This window comes from Marmota flaviventris, chromosome 15 (genome assembly GCF_047511675.1).
Source record: "Marmota flaviventris isolate mMarFla1 chromosome 15, mMarFla1.hap1, whole genome shotgun sequence".
Classification (NCBI taxonomy): Eukaryota; Metazoa; Chordata; class Mammalia; order Rodentia; family Sciuridae; genus Marmota; species Marmota flaviventris.
Window position 1 is genome coordinate 34,447,119 of NC_092512.1, and position 16,444 is coordinate 34,463,562.

The 16,444-nt window shown below is 46.1% G+C and overlaps 1 protein-coding gene and 1 long non-coding RNA gene across 2 annotated transcripts; one reads left to right on the forward strand and one right to left on the reverse strand.

The window, feature by feature from the left end:
- Positions 1 to 674: 674 nt before the first annotated feature.
- On the reverse strand, positions 675 to 7,304 carry LOC139702120 (uncharacterized). The gene is made up of 3 exons (XR_011704719.1): positions 7,133 to 7,304; positions 2,694 to 2,804; positions 675 to 966 (listed from the first exon to the last, which is right to left on the reverse strand). It is a non-coding gene; the product is annotated as an uncharacterized lncRNA (long non-coding RNA).
- A 919-nt stretch (positions 7,305 to 8,223) lies between these two features.
- Klf10 (KLF transcription factor 10) lies at positions 8,224 to 14,332 on the forward strand. Its single transcript, XM_027952674.2, has 4 exons — positions 8,224 to 8,385; positions 11,073 to 11,306; positions 11,404 to 12,316; positions 12,752 to 14,332. Exons 1-4 carry the CDS (start codon positions 8,350 to 8,352, stop codon positions 13,009 to 13,011), a joined length of 1,443 nt encoding a protein of 480 aa, XP_027808475.1. The 5' UTR covers positions 8,224 to 8,349; the 3' UTR covers positions 13,012 to 14,332.
- Positions 14,333 to 16,444: the final 2,112 nt, after the last annotated feature.

Here is a 16,444-nt window from a genome sequence, read left to right on the forward strand (position 1 = left end):
GTACAAAGAATCAAAATGCATTCTTCTGTTATATATACCTAATTATTTGATTAGAATAAATTGATTAATTAATTAAAATTAAAAAAAAAATTTCAGGGCTGGGGTTGTGGCTCAGCTGTAGAGCAACCGCCTAGCACTTGTGAGGCGCTTGGTTCAATCTCCAGCACCACATAAAAATAAATAAAGATTGTGTCCAACTACTATATATATATGTCTATATATATTTTTTCAGACTCTGCATCTGTCTCTCAAGGTCATATTTTGTTTTAATGCCCTGTTCTCCATGCCCCATTTTCCCTCACTCCAATAGGAAAACACCTAGGAAAAGTTCGTTACTATACTCTTGAATGCATCAATGTCCATTGGAGGTAAGGCTTCCAATTCTTGTGGTTTTCAGGGTGCTGGGTGCAAATTGCCTGCTTGAGACCAAAAGCATTCACTGAGGCTTTAGCTTCAGCCCCTCTCCTCTGCTTTCAATGCAAGTTCGAGTTAGGAAGATGTTTTTTCTGAATGTTTTTATTCCAAAAATTTCTATGTTGAAATCCTAACCTTATCTGAGATGATGGTATGAGGTGGGGCATTTCTGAATGGTGATTAGGGGTTATGGGGACTTCTTTACTCCTTCAACCATTAGAGGACACAGTGAGAAAGTGCCATCCTTGAGAAAGCGGGCTATCACCAGACATTGAATCTGCTAGCACCTTGATCTTGAACATCCCAGCCTCCAGGACTGTGAGAAGTTTCTTTTGTTTATAAGTTATCCAGTTTATTGCATCTTGTTATGGTAACCCAAAGGGACTAAGACAGGGAACAGCTAGACCTTCATTGAATTTGTGGTGGGAGGAGATACTAGTGGGTCATCTCTTCTGAGTGAAGTTTACCCAGTTCCATTTTTCTTCTTAAAAGTTTAAGCAAAGATGCTTAACCTGGAGTTCCCCAGTTCCCAAAGATAGAATACAGGGGGGCCTGTGAAACGGAATGGGAAAAAATTAACATCTTTATTTTCACTAAACTTTAAACAAACAGCATCTTCTTCACTATAATGATAGGAAAAAAAACACAGTAGCATTGGTAGTACCTGTGACTTGTCACTAATAGAAATCACAGATATTCCCATATTGTATTATAGCTATTGCACACCTCCAAATCTCATTTATGCTCTTTACAATCTTAACATTACTTCAGTTATTAAACTTACTCTAGATCTTGTTATTAAATATTTTAATAAAGGAGCACTATAGTGTTAAGAGTACCATTTCATTTTTTTATATTTTATAACTGAATATCAGTAAAATGGTTTCCTTGTTAATCTTATGAACTTCATTTTATGAACCTAAAAATATTCTGAGAAGGGATTTATTAAAATATATTAAACTTTAAAAACATCATTTCACATGGTGGCACATGCCTGTAATCCCAGCAACTTGGAAGGCTAAGGCAGAGGATTGCAAATTAAAGGCAAGCCTGGGCAACTTAGTGAGACCCTGTCTCAAAAAATAATAAAATAAAAAGAGTTGGGAATGTAGGTCAGTGGTAGAGCACCCCTGGGTTCAATACCTGAAATAGCAAAAAAATAAAATAAAAAATAAAAGGACAATTTCAGATTCTGGAACCTCCAGTCTGTCTTTGGTTGTTTGGGATTGGTGTGGTTCACTCTCTATATTGGTTTTATATGTTATCAGTAACAACATAGCATTTAAACCCAAAAGGGTCTGCATTCTTTCTTCAAGAGTGAAAGGATTTCTTGAGCAGACTACACTCCATTCCACAACCAGGTTTGGAGGAATGTGGGCTAGAGGACCCCAAGGGAGAGTGTGCATGGCCCTTGCCCTTCTTAAAGATTCCTCAACATTTAGATTTCAATTAAAAATGCCTTTCACGCTGGGCATGGTGGTGCATGCCTGCAATCCCAGCAATTTGGGAGGCTGAGGCAAGAGGATCACAAGTTTAAGGCCAGCCTCAGCAACTTAGTAAGGCCCTAAGCAACTTAAGGAGAACTTATCTCAAAATTAAAACAACAACAATAAAAAAACACTTGCAGAGCAAAGGGGCCATCAACCTTAATTTCCACTGGTGACTCACCAGTCTAAAACATTTTTTTTGTATCACGGAATGAACTCAGGGAGCTTAACCACTAAGCCACATTCCAAATCTTTATTTTGAGACAGAGTTTCACAAGTTACTTAGGGCCTTACTAAATTGCTGAGGCTGGCTGGAAACTTGCCACCCTCCTGCCTCAGTCTTCCAATTCACTAGGATTACAGGCATAGGCCTCCATGCCCAGCTCACCCTCCGTTACATTTTACTCTTGACCTGAGTCCACAAAGACAGAGCCTTTGAAATGGAATATCCCAACTAGGTGTGGTGGTGCATACCTGGAATTTCAGCAATTGGGGAAGATGAGGCAGGAGAATCATAAATTCAAGGCCAGCCTGGACAACTTAGTGAGACTTTGTCTTAAAATAAAATTCAAAGGGCGGAGGATGTAGCTCAGTAGTAAAGCATTTGCTAGCTTGCACAAGGCCCTAGGTCTGATTTTCAGTACCAAAAAAAGACAAAAATAAACAAACAAAGCAAAAAGAAATACCACTCCTTTTATATCTCTAATATTAGGCAAAAATAACAGGATTCTGAACAAGTTAAAGTAATGGAAATTACTTAGAGAAAATGACAGTTCATGCTAAGAATTTTACCTTCATAATTATTGATGTGCAGAGAGAGATTCATGATAATGAATTGATGTGCAGAGAGAGATTCATGGGCTGGAGGTGTGTAGCTCAGTGGTAGAGGTCTTGCCTGGCATACTGAAAGTCCCAGGTTTAATGCATAGCAACACATAAACACACACACAAAGGCACATTACAAAATAGCAATTTTTGTCTGCAATGCAAAATTTTATATCATATATAAAGAGGGAAATATAAGACAGGGCAGAATCTGAAAATACACCCATAAAAATGTTAATAATAGTTAATTCTGAATAGAGGGCTCATAGGGGATTTTTAATTTTTGCATTATTTTTTTCTTTTTTCCTGATGTACATGTTTTACATTTGTTTAAAAAGATAAGGCAATACAGCTGTTTTCATTTTGTAAAACTAAAAATGTTAAACTACTTCTTACTGCACTTAGAACCTTGAAGAGCTACTTAACCAACTCACTGGCTTCTCACCTTTTGGGGAGATAAAAAGGCAGAATGAAGAGTGGAGGAATTTAATTTCTTCACCAAAACAAAACAACAACAAATACTTATGTGTTATAACATCGACTTTATAGAGGGGGTCACATTAAGGCTTCCATATTCTTTGGCTAATCAACAACCAGTACATAGCAAGCTTCCTTCAAGGTCAGCTCTCCCCTTCCCATTACAAGTTCATTTCCCTCTCAGAGTGCTCACTAGAGTGCTTGAGGATAGTGAGGGAGATTTTCCTTCCAGATCTCCACACTCCATTTCTCTAAGTTATAATATTTTTTTTCTGTGTCCAATTTTTCTTCCTTTTCTACTTTTCAATCTTTCTAGTCCTCCTTTCTGGGTATTGCTCCCAGATGTTTTAGATAATTTACTCTAAAAAATGAGTATTTTGAAAACTGTGACTGTCTCCAGAGCTGAAACAAACCCATACCCAGTGTTTCAGTTATCTCTGGCAGAATAGCCCACCCCCAAACCCCCACCCCTGGGCCACTCCTGCCCAAAAAAATCTGTGTGGAGGTAGCAGGAAATGCCTCCTGGGTTGCTCTTCTGTTTATTGTCCATGATTCTGTGGGTCAGAGTCTGCAGGGAATGGCTCATCTTTGCTCCATGTAGCATCAGTTGGGCCTGTGTGACAGCTGCAGGGTCTCAGGTGGCCCTTTTCACACATGTGGAATTTGGCTGTTGGTCAGGGTGTCCTGGTTTCCTCCACGTGGCTACTGTTGTTCCAATTAGTCTCTCATTATTCTACAGGCTAACCTGAGTTCCCCTGCCCAGTGGCTGATTCCAAAGGGGATGAAAACAGAACCTTCAAAGTCCTAAGACCTTCAAGTCCCACAGCACCACCCTGATTCTACCAGTCAAAGCAAGTCACACCCAGAATCAAGGGGTGGGAAAACAGATTTCCCCTCTTGCTGCAAAAATAGTAAAGGTTATGCAGGCAGAAGGAGTTGTTGTGGACATCTTCAGGAATAATTCATCTAATATAGAGAGTTCAAGATTAAAAAAAAATTTTAAATGAGCTTAACAATCATGGTAATGATAATAATATCACCAGTGAGAGTTGTTTTTTTTTTTTTTTTTCCTACTGACACTTCCACTTTCAGCCCTCATTTGCCTCTCCTCTCCTAGCTGGAATATTAGCCCAGAAAATCGTGAGTTCTTGCTGTATTACCCTTGTCTCCCTCTTCCTCCACGTGCATTCCCCAGATGCTCACTCTTACTCCTCTGCTTTTCTCTGGTTCTTTCCTTTTCTTGGAGGATTTCATCTGTTCCCCAGGCTTCAACTGCCACTCTACCCTGAAGACTCCCGAATTTTAATTTCCAGCCAGCCTGAAACTGCAAGTGCCTCCTGTATGTCTCTATTTGGATATCTCACAGGTAACCTCAGCTTTGTGTGTCCTAAACCAATTTGGCATTTTTTATCCCCCAAAGCTACTTACTGTTCTGTTACCCTTTCTCAGACAATGGTGTCCTGTTTCATCTAGTGAACCAAGTAAGAAACCTGGCAGTATTCTTCAATACTCTCCTCTTCCTCGTGCCCCAATCCAGCTACCAGGTCCCACCTGCTCTTTGTTCCAGCCTCTCCACGCCTGCTGTCATTTTCTTAGTTCAGGCTGGCTTCATCTTTGCTGCCTACATTACTTCAAAAGCCTTGTCACTGGTGTTAGGCCCACCCTCAGCTCCATTCTTAACACTGGGCCACAGTGAGCTCCCTTTGCCATCATCCCTTGCTAACACTTGTTAGCAAGAGTCTTTGGGATAAAAGCTCTACATTAAAAAAAAAAAAAAAAATTGACATCCCTATGGCACACAAAGGCCTCTTATACTCTGGGCTGCTTTCCTTAAAGACTAAGCACTTCACCCTGCCTCTCGAATTGTAATCCAGATAATTCAGAGCATCCTGAATGTTCTCTACTCTCTATCTCCAACCAACTCTCCCAGGTTAGAGATCAACTGGGGAGAGCTAGGCACAGTGGAGCATGTCTGTAACCAGTGGCTCAGGAGGTGGAGGCAGGAGGATCCCAAGTTCAGAGCCAGCCTCAGCAATTTAGGGAGGCCCTGAGCAACTCAGTGAGACCCTGTCTCTAAATAAAATATAAAAAGGGCTGGGGCCATGGCTCAGTGGTTAAGTGCCCCTGGGTTCAATCCCTGGTGCCAAAGACACTATGACCTCTCCTTGAATTCTGAAGAAAACCAATGTCTCATACCATGTCCTGTAAATTCTACTTGTCTTTGTCTCCTATCCAAGCTTCTTTAGAATAGGGACCTAACTTCACTGCTTTTGTTGCAGTGCCTAAAACCCGTATTAGATGCTCAACAAATATTTGTTCAATGGAGTGGACTAATGAACAAAAACATAAGCAATGCAGTGTTTATCTCATAGAGATGTGAAAATGTACCACATGCTAGAGAAACAGGTGTCATGGGCTGTAGCTGTGGGCAAGGGAAGGTCTGGGTGGAAGATGAGGTTGGAAGGATTGGGAGAGTACTTGGGGACAGACTAATAGCTCAGGATGGGATGGCCCTTTATCTGCTGACAATGGGAGTCAAGGATCATTTTTAAGTAGGGAGTGTCATGACTGGATTATGGTTTAATAAAGCCATTCTTGGTAAGGAGTTCGGCACTGAAAAACAGCTGGTGTGTGGGTGGACGTTGGGAAGGGGGATTGCAGGTCATTTAATCCAAGCAAGATCTGAAGATAGATTGACCTAGAACAACATTTGAAGGGTAGAAATAGTAAGAAAAGACACTTCTATGGCAAAGCTGCAGGGACCTGGGGACTAACTGGATCCGCGGGCTTTGAGGGAGGAAGGTGAATGTTGGATGGGTGACAAGGAACCTATGCAGGTGTAGAAACAGCAATTTTAGTTTTGGTGATATTGAGTTTGAGGTGCCTGAGGGACCGCTGTCTCTGGATCTCTAGAAATTGTGCCACTACCACCCTATTCCTCCTACCCCTTTCTCTTTTCTTTCCTCTTTTGAATCACTCCCAGAAGTCATGAATGCTCCCTGCTGCTCAGCACCCTGGGGCACCATGCTGGCAGGCCCCACATTCCTGAGGAAGGCACTGGGTTTAGGCCTGGAGGGTCTGGCGTGGCCACCCCAGGGAGGCAGCTCCCTGACAGGAAGGAAGGCTGGCCTGCCGGCTGGGCACACACAGGAGCTTCCTTTGCTGCAGCAGGTGCCCAGGCCAGCTGCTCCAGCCCCTCAGGCTCAGATCAACAGGATGGGACAGCCCAAGCGGAAGGAAGCCTGCAGGGAGGGACACCCCTGCAGACAGAAGCAGGGGTATGGGGTGGAGGGAAGCAGGAAGAGCTGCCTGGGCTGCTGAGCTGGCACTCCTCCAGCAGATTCAGGAGAGGCGGTGACAGGGGGAATCACTCAGTTCTCATCTCCCACCCGGGTCCTCTCTGGCCCTGGCCAATGGTATTATTACTACTGTTGGCTAACTTGGGCTTTAGGCATACCAGAAGGAGCCACTGGAAGATGTTCATAGATTATCAGTTTCTAAAAAAAATAATTCCATTCTATGCTCATTCTGAGGTTATTGGGAAAGGACTTGCATTATTAGCCTTTCAATTATGCAGCGAAATTAGACAGCTAGCAGGAAGGGCAATGAATCCCGACAGGATCGGCCTGTCCCGAGGAGAAGATAAACCTCCGGTTTGCTTTAAGCCGGGTTATCACTGCCCTGTTCTCCAACAGCTGCTGTGAACCCGCACAAATGGTCAAAAGGAAGGGGGGAGGGGTGAATAAGGAACTAAACCAGAGCCTCGGCTGTCTAACTGGGAGTTCCCAGCCTCTGCCCTGGCTGCAACACACAGGCGATTTTCCTTTCAGAAACCCAGCCTGTCAGAGGCAGGCTGGGGGATAAGGTTAGGGTGGGGGTGGGGGTTGGGGGGGCGCGGCATGTGTCTTGGACCTGGCCAGGGACCCTACCTCCAGGCGCTCTCAGACTGCAGGCTCCTCCTCACCCCATCCCCACAACTCGGTTTCCAGGCAGGGCGTTTCCGAAGGCCCTGGTCCGAGGTGTGGGGGTGGGGTGAGGAAAGTGGGGTCTACCTTTGAAACAGCTTGTAGACTGTAATTTAAACTTCGACTACACCGAAATCAAACTCGATTCGCAGCGGAGTGTCCGCTCCTAAGAAAGATTAAAAAAAAAAAAAAAACGGGTCTAGGCTCCCGGCTACGCTGCTGGCCCTGTTGCCGGGGCTTTCTGCAGTCCCCAAGCCAGCCTTTCGGTCGCTCAGGAGGAGGGATGGGCGGGGCGGGCAGGAGCTGGCAAAGCTGCCGGCGCCGCAGATGGGGAGGGCAAGCCTTTGCCGGCGGCCGAGTGTGGGCGGGGGATGCGCGAGCAGGTGTCTGTTCGACTACAGGGCTCCCGCCACCCGCGCGGCCCTGGTGCTCCCCAAGGCTTAGCGAGGCAAAACCCAGCAAATGCTCCAGATATGCAGCTCAGTTGGTCACCGGGCTCCGCTTTCTCGCTAGACGCGCAAAAGGACGGCACTTTCAATGCAAATCTCTTGGCTCTGGCCCCTTGGCTTCCAGCCGCGGCCGCCCCCGCCCGCTCGGCGTCCCGCCCACTCCGTGGCGGGCTAAGACCCGGCCCGGCGCGAAAGGGACGGGGCGGAGCGGGCATCCCTCCCCACCCCCCCCAACGAGCCCGGCCCTCCGCAGTGCCTGGGCGCGCCTCCCCGTTAGGCCCCCGCCCGCTGCACACCCCCACCCCAGGCTAGGGAAGAAGACAAGCGGCGAGGGGTAGCGAGGGGTGAGGGGCGTCACTGAGTCAGGTGGCCACGGGAGTTCCCCAGGGCTGAGCCGAGCGAACACGCTGCCGGGGGTTGTGTACACGCTCCACTGACATAGCTTCACGCTGCCGGGCAGCCGCTGATCACGCGTGGCCCCGGGAGCCCATTGGCCGGTGCCTCACACACCTTTGCTGCTGATTGGCCATCCCCAGGCTCCGCCCCCGCCCCCGCCCGCGGCGCGGGGCAGGCAGAGCGGCTACCTGAATGGGGAGGGGGCAGACGGCGCGGAGCGCAGCGGCGGCGGGAGCGGCGTCGAGTGTCTCTGTGCGCCCGTCTGTGGCCAAGAAGCCAAGGAGCCAAGGAGCCCACCAGCCAGTCACCTCGCCGCCTGCGTCCAGGCAGCCAACCATGCTCAACTTCGGCGCTTCTCTCCAGCAGGCTGCGGTAAGTCACCTGGGGATGCCCCTGTCCTTCTCTTCCTTGCAGTGTCTGAGGACTAGCGGGGTGCGAACCCTAGCCCCAGACATCAGCCACGCCTGATAATTTGGGCTGTAGCAGAGTCATAGGGAAGGGAATTCCTGCTTGCAGGCTGTGGGCATTAGCGAGGGCATGTGTGCTGCAGAGAGGGTCGGAAGATGCGACTGGGACCTGGAGACCGGGAAGAGGGATTATGCTCCTAGGTGTACTGAGGAACAGGGGCAGCTCCGCTGGGAGACCTAAGGAGGCTCTCGAGGGGGTAGTGGGGAGGGGGCTGCTGCTCTGGCACCGAGGTTAGGGGAAAATGTGAGGTAGTTAAAGAGGAGGAAGGGGGCACCCTTCACCTGGCTCTAGGGAGAGATGCCCCTGTCTGCATCAGGAATGCGACCCAGGGTAGGAAAGGGCTGCTCGCAATCTTTCGAGGGGCTGGTGTCCAGAGAAGCAGCAAGAAGGCTGCTCATCGTAGGGGGTCTGAATGGAGTCTTGCAGGACGGAGACTGCCAGCTGAGGACCGCCGGAAGGGGGCTGCTCAGTAGATAGCCCGGAGCTGGGGGAAGGGGCGCCCGGTATCGGCGCGGGGGATGCCACGCGGGCCCTGCGGTCGCCTAGGGGGACGAGGAGCCCCCGCAGACGTCGAGAGGGACTCCCATCTCCGGCGAAGGCAGGTGGCCGCCTTCTGACGACTCCTCGGAGGGGGCAGGGAGTTGCCTCCGGGGTCGAAGGGTGGGGGAACAGGATCAGAAGCTGGGCGGGAAGGTGGGCGGGGGAGCTGGGGCTGCGAGACACGGGGGCTGCGTGACACGGGGGCTGCGTGTCAAGGCGGGAGCTGTGGGCCGTGGGGGCCGAGCGTCTGGAGCCAGGGCCTGTGGGGGCTGCACGTCTGAGAACGGCTGCACGGCGGCGGGCGAAAGCTGCCGGAAACCGCGGGGAGGGGGCGCCGCGTCTGCGGGGAGAGACGGGGTGGTCTGAGGTCCTGCGGGCCGCGTGGGCGGGAAGCGCCTAGGGCTCGGCCGGCTCCCCGGGGACTGCAGGCGGGAGGAGGGCGGCGGCCAGGCTTCCGCGGGGACCCAGCTCCTCCTTCCGCAGCTGAGGCGGAGGCCGGGAGCGGGTGCGCCCGGGGAGCTCCTCGTCCCCGAGTGACCCAGCCCCGGCCCCCGCCAGGGGCGGGAGCGAGGCTCGGCCTCGCTGTCTGTTCCTAAGGGAACGGCGGCTCAGGAGAGCTGGAAGGGGCGGGCGCCTCCTGAGCCGGCGCCGCCCCGCCCCTCCCTCTGCTCTCCCCTCCCTTCTGCTCCCCTCCCCTCTCCGCCTGTCTCCTCCTTCGCTCCCCCGCGGCCCGGCGCGCACTGTCGGGTGGTTGGCGGGTGCACCCACAGCCCCTCCCCGCCGGCGTAAGGGCGGGGGCCCCGGCTCAGGAAGTAGGGGAAAGGTGACGGCGCGGCAATTCCCAGTTCACGTTTCCTGAGCCGCCCCGAGCAGCCGCTGATCACGCTTTGTTCACATGCCTCGCCCCCTCCTCCCCCACGCCCCCGCCCTGGGCCTCACAGCCAATCCGGGGCCGGGCCGCCGGCCGGCTGGCCAATGGCGGGGGCTGGGGCGCGGGGACGTGCGCGCGGTGAGGAATGTTCCCAGTGACTCACCCGGCAGCTTCATTGAGGTTGGGGCGGCCCGGTCGGTCCCCGCCAGCGAGGATCTCCCCCGCTGTCCGCCTCCGCCCCCCGTCTGCCTCCCTCACCGGAGCCTCAGCCCGCGCTTCCCTTTCCTGCCTCTCGCCCCACTCCCTTTCCTCCCCTCCGTTTCCCTTCCTACCTCTTACCGGCTCACGCTCTCCTTCCCCCTACTTGCCTTTTCCCCTGTCTTTGCATTGGTGTCTTGAGAAGGCTTTTACATATACAGACTCTGCCATTAAAGCCTACATAAATGCGGGCTCGATTATGCAATTTCATTGTTAATGATATTTCATTTTCTTAAGATATCGGTGTGAAGGGATCATGCATTTTTTAAAACAAGCTTTGAGAATAATACCTGATTATCCAGTTTTTAGTATTGCATTGGCTGGTCATGATTTTTTCCTAGCAAATAATGCATTGAGTTAAAAAAAAAATAGATCCAGTAAAAGGGTACATAGTCATGAAGAGGTTGAAACTTGACTAAAATTATGCTTGGGAAATTTCCCCACATATTTCACTTGATCTCTAAGATAATCAAGTTTTCAAACAATTTCACTTGGAAGAAACCCTGGTGATCCCTGATTAGGTCAGACCCATAACAGGCCAGAGCTCTGTCCACTATATAAGAAGAAAGTTTTGGCTTTTCTTCCCCCCCCCCCCCCCCCATTAGGAATTTTTACCTCACAAGCCTTGTAGCATATCTGTAGTGTTGAGAAGAAAGAACTTTTTTTGCAGAGACCTTCCTTAGTTGTCTCATCTTTGTTGTAGATGACTACTCTACAAAAACTGTAAGACACTTTTTGTCTGGGTCACCTGATAAGTGTAGCTGAACTTTCTAAGTATTAGAGTAGGAATTAGAAAAATATATATTTCAAATTCTAACTTGGAGAGTTGTGCAAGTTGAAAATAAAAAGCATTAGTACATTTCTCTGTTTCATTTTGAAAGATAAAGTACACTTATGAGCTTTAATCTTTTTGTTTTTATAGGAGGAAAGAATGGAAATGATTTCTGAAAGGTCAAAAGAGAATATGTATTCTTGGAACAAAACTGCAGAGAAAAGTGATTTTGAAGCTGTAGAAGCACTTATGTCAATGAGCTGCAGTTGGAAGTCTGATTTTAAGAAATACCTTGAAAATAGACCTGTCACACCAGTATCTGATATGTCTGAGGAAGAGAATCTGCTTCCAGGGACACCTGATTTTCATACAATTCCCGCATTTGTAAGTATTACTTTTCTTAAGATGGGTGTTATTTCTTACAAATTTACCTAATTAACTCTTTAATTTCTCACACCATTTCTTGTTTGTTTCTCTTTAGTGTTTGACTCCACCTTACAGTCCCTCTGACTTTGAACCTTCTCAAGTGTCAAATCTGATGGCACCAGCGCCATCTACCGGACACTTCAAATCATTCTCAGATACTGCCAAGCCTCACAGTGCTGCACCTTTCAAAGAGGAAGAGAAGAGCTCAGTATCTACCCCCAAACTCCCCAAGGCTCAAGCAACAAGTGTGATCCGTCATACAGCTGATGCCCAGCTGTGTAACCACCGATCCTGCCCTGTGAAGGCAGCTAGCATCCTCAACTATCAGGACAATTCTTTTCGAAGAAGAACCCACCTAAATATTGAAGCTGCAAGAAAAAACATACCCTGTGCAGCTGTGTCACCAAACAGATCCAAATGTGAGCGAAATGCAGTGGCAGATGTTGATGAGAAAGCGGGCACTGCACTTTATGACTTTTCTGTGCCTTCCTCAGAGACAGTCATCTGTAGGTCTCAGCCAACCCCCACTTCCCCACAGCAGAAGTCTGTGTTGGTCTCCCCACCTGCGGTATCCACAGGGGGAGTGCCACCTATGCCTGTCATCTGTCAGATGGTTCCCCTGCCTACAAGCAACCCTGTCATGACAACAGTCGTTCCCAGCACTCCACCCAGCCAGCCACCAGCTGTCTGCCCCCCTGTGGTATTCATGGGTACTCAGGTTCCCAAAGGCGCTGTCATGTTTGTGGTACCCCAGCCTGTTGTGCAGAACCCAAAGCCTCCAGTGGTGAGCCCCAATGGCACCAAACTCTCTCCCATTGCCCCTGCTCCTGGCTTTTCCCCTTCAGCAGCTAAAGTCACTCCTCAGATTGATTCATCCAGGATAAGAAGTCACATCTGTAGCCATCCAGGATGTGGCAAGACCTACTTTAAGAGTTCTCATCTAAAGGCCCACATGAGAACACATACAGGTACCTACCATTGGTTGTTTATGTCTTTAAGATGAATGTAAATGAAGAGATGTCCCCCCACATTAGATAACAAATACAGACTAAGCATATTGAAGTCATTTCAGTGGGTGATGTTGATTTACCAGTGCAAGGTCCACTGAAAGACTTCTTAGTGCTTTTGTTTTATTCTCAAATGACTTTTATTTAAATATCTGAGTAGTTTTCTTTAACAAAGTATCTTTAAAACCATTAAACCTTAGTTGAGGTCAGAAAGCCTTTTTGGTTTCAACTTTTATTGAGGGGAAATTTCATAAATGTGATGAGTGAAAGTTGAAAATGTATAGTTTATTAACTTAATATTCTAAATATATCTCATACCTTTAGATATGGTTGAACACTAATTTTTAAAGATTTAATAAATGTATAGTAATAGTGCTCTTGATTTCTTTGTCTTAGGGGAAAAGCCTTTCAGCTGTAGCTGGAAGGGTTGTGACAGGAGGTTTGCACGTTCTGATGAACTGTCCAGACATCGGCGAACCCACACAGGTGAGAAGAAATTTGCCTGTCCCATGTGTGATCGGCGGTTCATGAGGAGTGACCATTTAACGAAGCATGCCCGGCGTCACCTGTCAGCCAAGAAGCTCCCAAATTGGCAAATGGAAGTGAGCAAGTTAAATGACATTGCTCTCCCTCCAACTCCTGCACCCACACAGTGACAGATTGGAAGGTGAAGAATCAGAACTATCTTTGGTCACAGCCAAGAACCAGTGGTGGTATCCAAATGCTTCCACTGCAAGTCTGTGGCCCTCCAGTGGGGGCTAAAAGCAGAAGCCCCACAGCCCGAGGTGAAGGCCCAGCCTGGGTTAGATGACAAGAAGTGCTTTCAGCCACAGGCAGGTCACAGAACGGCAGGTTTCATTTCTTAAAAGAGATGAGAGGGCTTTTATTCCTTTGAGTATTTTTTGAAGGTTTCAGATGAGGTCAACACAGGTAGCACAGATTTTGAATTTGTGTGCACATTTGTTACTTTATTTTTGCTGTTTATACTTGAGACCAACTTTTCAATGTGATTCTTCAAAGTACTGGTTTCAAGAATATAAAGACTAGAAATATTACGGTACGGAATGGAGACAGAAAATCAGTTTGTATTATTAGGTAAATATTGTCATCTTTTCCTAGAGTTATCTTGTTTGCTATTCCTAGTCTTTCCAGTCAACTTTGTGGATGTAGTTATTAAATATATTTAGAACTATCATTTTACACTATTGTTGATATTTGGAATTGAACAGCTGTACATTGCTAAAGAGGGCCCAAAGAATTGGAATCCTCATTAATTTAATTGCTTTGAAAAGTAGCAATAATTTTTTTTTTTTCACTTTTGTTTGCAAGTTTAACAAATGACTGTATTTAGGCATTTTATTATGCTTTGGACTTTAGTTTGCCTGCAGTTTGTTGTGTAGATTTGAAAACTGTATACCAACATGTTTTCTGTAGATTCTTAAGATACACTGCACTTTGTTTAGAAAAAAAATTTTGAAAATGAAAATATATATTGTAAAGAAGGGATATCAAGAATTTTAGATAACTCCTTGAAAAAGATGGCTTATGTCATCAGTGAAGAACCCTTACGAGAACACGGTGTGTGCTTTATTGAATTAGAAAGCTTGTGATGATTATTCACACATGGACAAATGTCCTGTTAATTTATAGGAGTTTTGGGGGGGATGTGGAAATAGGTAGGTAGAAAAATTATTAGAAAATTCACTTTTGTTAACAGTATTTCTGTTATATTCTGTTGTATAGTGGATGATATACACAGTGGTTAAAACAAAAGTAAGTTTGAAATATATAGTGGAAAATGTCACTGTTATCTTCCCATTTAAAATTTTCCTATATGTTGGGTATAGATTTCTGAAGACTGGGACCCTTGGAAAACAGTTTTCCCATTAAAAAAATCCTCATGATAATTTGCACAATGTTTCTTTTGTTGTACTTTATATCTTGTTTACAATAAAGAATTTCCTTTGGTATATATAATTGGTTTGTTGCATTTGCTAAAAAAATTCTTACTCTCACCTTGATATTTATCACTCATACAATCTGAGGACTTAGTATCTGAATTTCTCTCAGGGTTTCATTCAAATATGAAACTGTAGGAGTATGTCTTTTATATGGATCTATTTAGTATACAAAGTGAGACTGGGTATCCCTGTTGTTGATGACATGTTAGCCAGTTCCAAGAAACCAACACATTTTAATTTTTTAAACGTTCTTGATGATTTGAGGTTGAAATTTAGCTCTGGCTTTCAGCAACCTTGTTCAGTAGCATTTAAGATAAAAAGGCTGCTACAAGTAATGAAAGTAATTACTACAAGTAATGAAACTGCTATGGCCATTGAAAAGACTGACCTGTTATCCCAAGAGTCTAGTTAAAAGACCAGTAACACCTAAAACACAATAAACATTGGTACTTAAATGGAAAATACTTTTTAGTCACTCATCAGTAGGAAGGACTACAGTAGGGGTGGTAAAAGCTAGTTGGTCTATGGAATATAATTTTGCACAGTGCCCAAGTTAGCCTTTGACCAAGCAAGAGTCTGGCTTGCTATTGAACACCATGGTAAGGGGCCACGTACTCACTTATCACCATCTGTGGGACAAGTGTCTCTAGTCATCTATGCACCTGTTGCTACTTTTCTCGGAAACTATACCACCTACATATGACACATCTGCTGGAGAGAGGCCTTACAGATGTGCACCTTTGGTGATTGGAAATGTGGACCAGCCTCACTCCCCTGGAGTTACTCATGGTGGCAGGTATCAAGAAATGGGGATGGAGGAAAATGGTTGAAGGACTCTACCTATTCCAATGCTCAGTCCTTGTGGAACTGCTATCTGTTGCTGTGTTCTTCCCAATCCTAGCTGACCTCTGAGTTTTTACTTAAGATTTTTTTTTCCTCTTTCAGTACTGGGGATTTCATCCAGGGGCACTTTGCTATTGAGCCACACACCCATCCCTTTTTATTTTGAAACCGTCTTGTTGAGTTGCTTAGGGTCTCCCTAAATTGCTGAGGCTGGTCTGGAATTTATGATCATTTTACCTTAGCCTCTGGGATTACCTTAGTCTCTGGGTTTACCGTGTGCGCCAGTGCATCCAGCTCCTTAGGAATTTGGTAAGTAAATCATTCAAAAAGAGTATTTTTGATTTAAACGTTGATGCAGTCTCTGATGTTCATGAACAAGTTGCCCCAAAACAAATAAATATGTAGTATATTAAAGTATTAATGTAGGTTTAGTTCCTCAATTTTGTTTCTTGTCTGACATGTTTAGGTGAAATTGCTGACAACCACTTAACAATTCTTTTTAGACAATTTTAGACTTCGGCAAATTTGCAAAAATAGTTCCTGTATGTATATATGTATGTATGTATATATATATATATATATATATATATATATCTTAGTACCTATATCTTTCGTTCCTATATCTTTCATTCAGCTTCTAATGATAATGTCTTCCATAGCCATAGCACACTAACTAAAACTAAGAAATTAAGCCAGATATGGTGGTGCACACCTGTGGAGGCTAAGGCAGGAAGGTCGAAAGTTCAAGGCCAGCCTTAATTTAGCAAGATCCTGTCTCAAGAAATAAAAAGGGCTTGGGACAGGGATGTGCCTCAGTGGCAAAATGCCCCGGGTTCAAAAATCAAAAGAAAAAAAAAAAGGAGGGGGAGAGAAAGAAAAAATTAAGAAATTAATCATATACTATTAACTAAAGAATTTACTGTGATTTCACTAGTTTTTCTACTGTCATTATAGGATCTAATCCATTATATCAAATGCCACATGGTTGTCCTGACTCTCTTCAGTCTGGCAGTTCCTTGGTCTTGTCAGTAATTTTGCAAAATGCCCCTCAAGTTGCATCTGTCTAATATTTTTTCCATGATTACACTGAGGCTATGCATTAATTGAGAAAGCCACCACAGAGTCATAATGCCCTCAGCACATCATACTGGGGAAGATCTGCATTGCCGTGTTGCCAACCTCACTTGGCCAAGGTAATGTCTGCTAGAATTTTCCACTATAAACTCACTACTTTTCTCTTTGAAATTACTAAATATTTGGAGGGAGTACTATTAAAAAAAAAAAA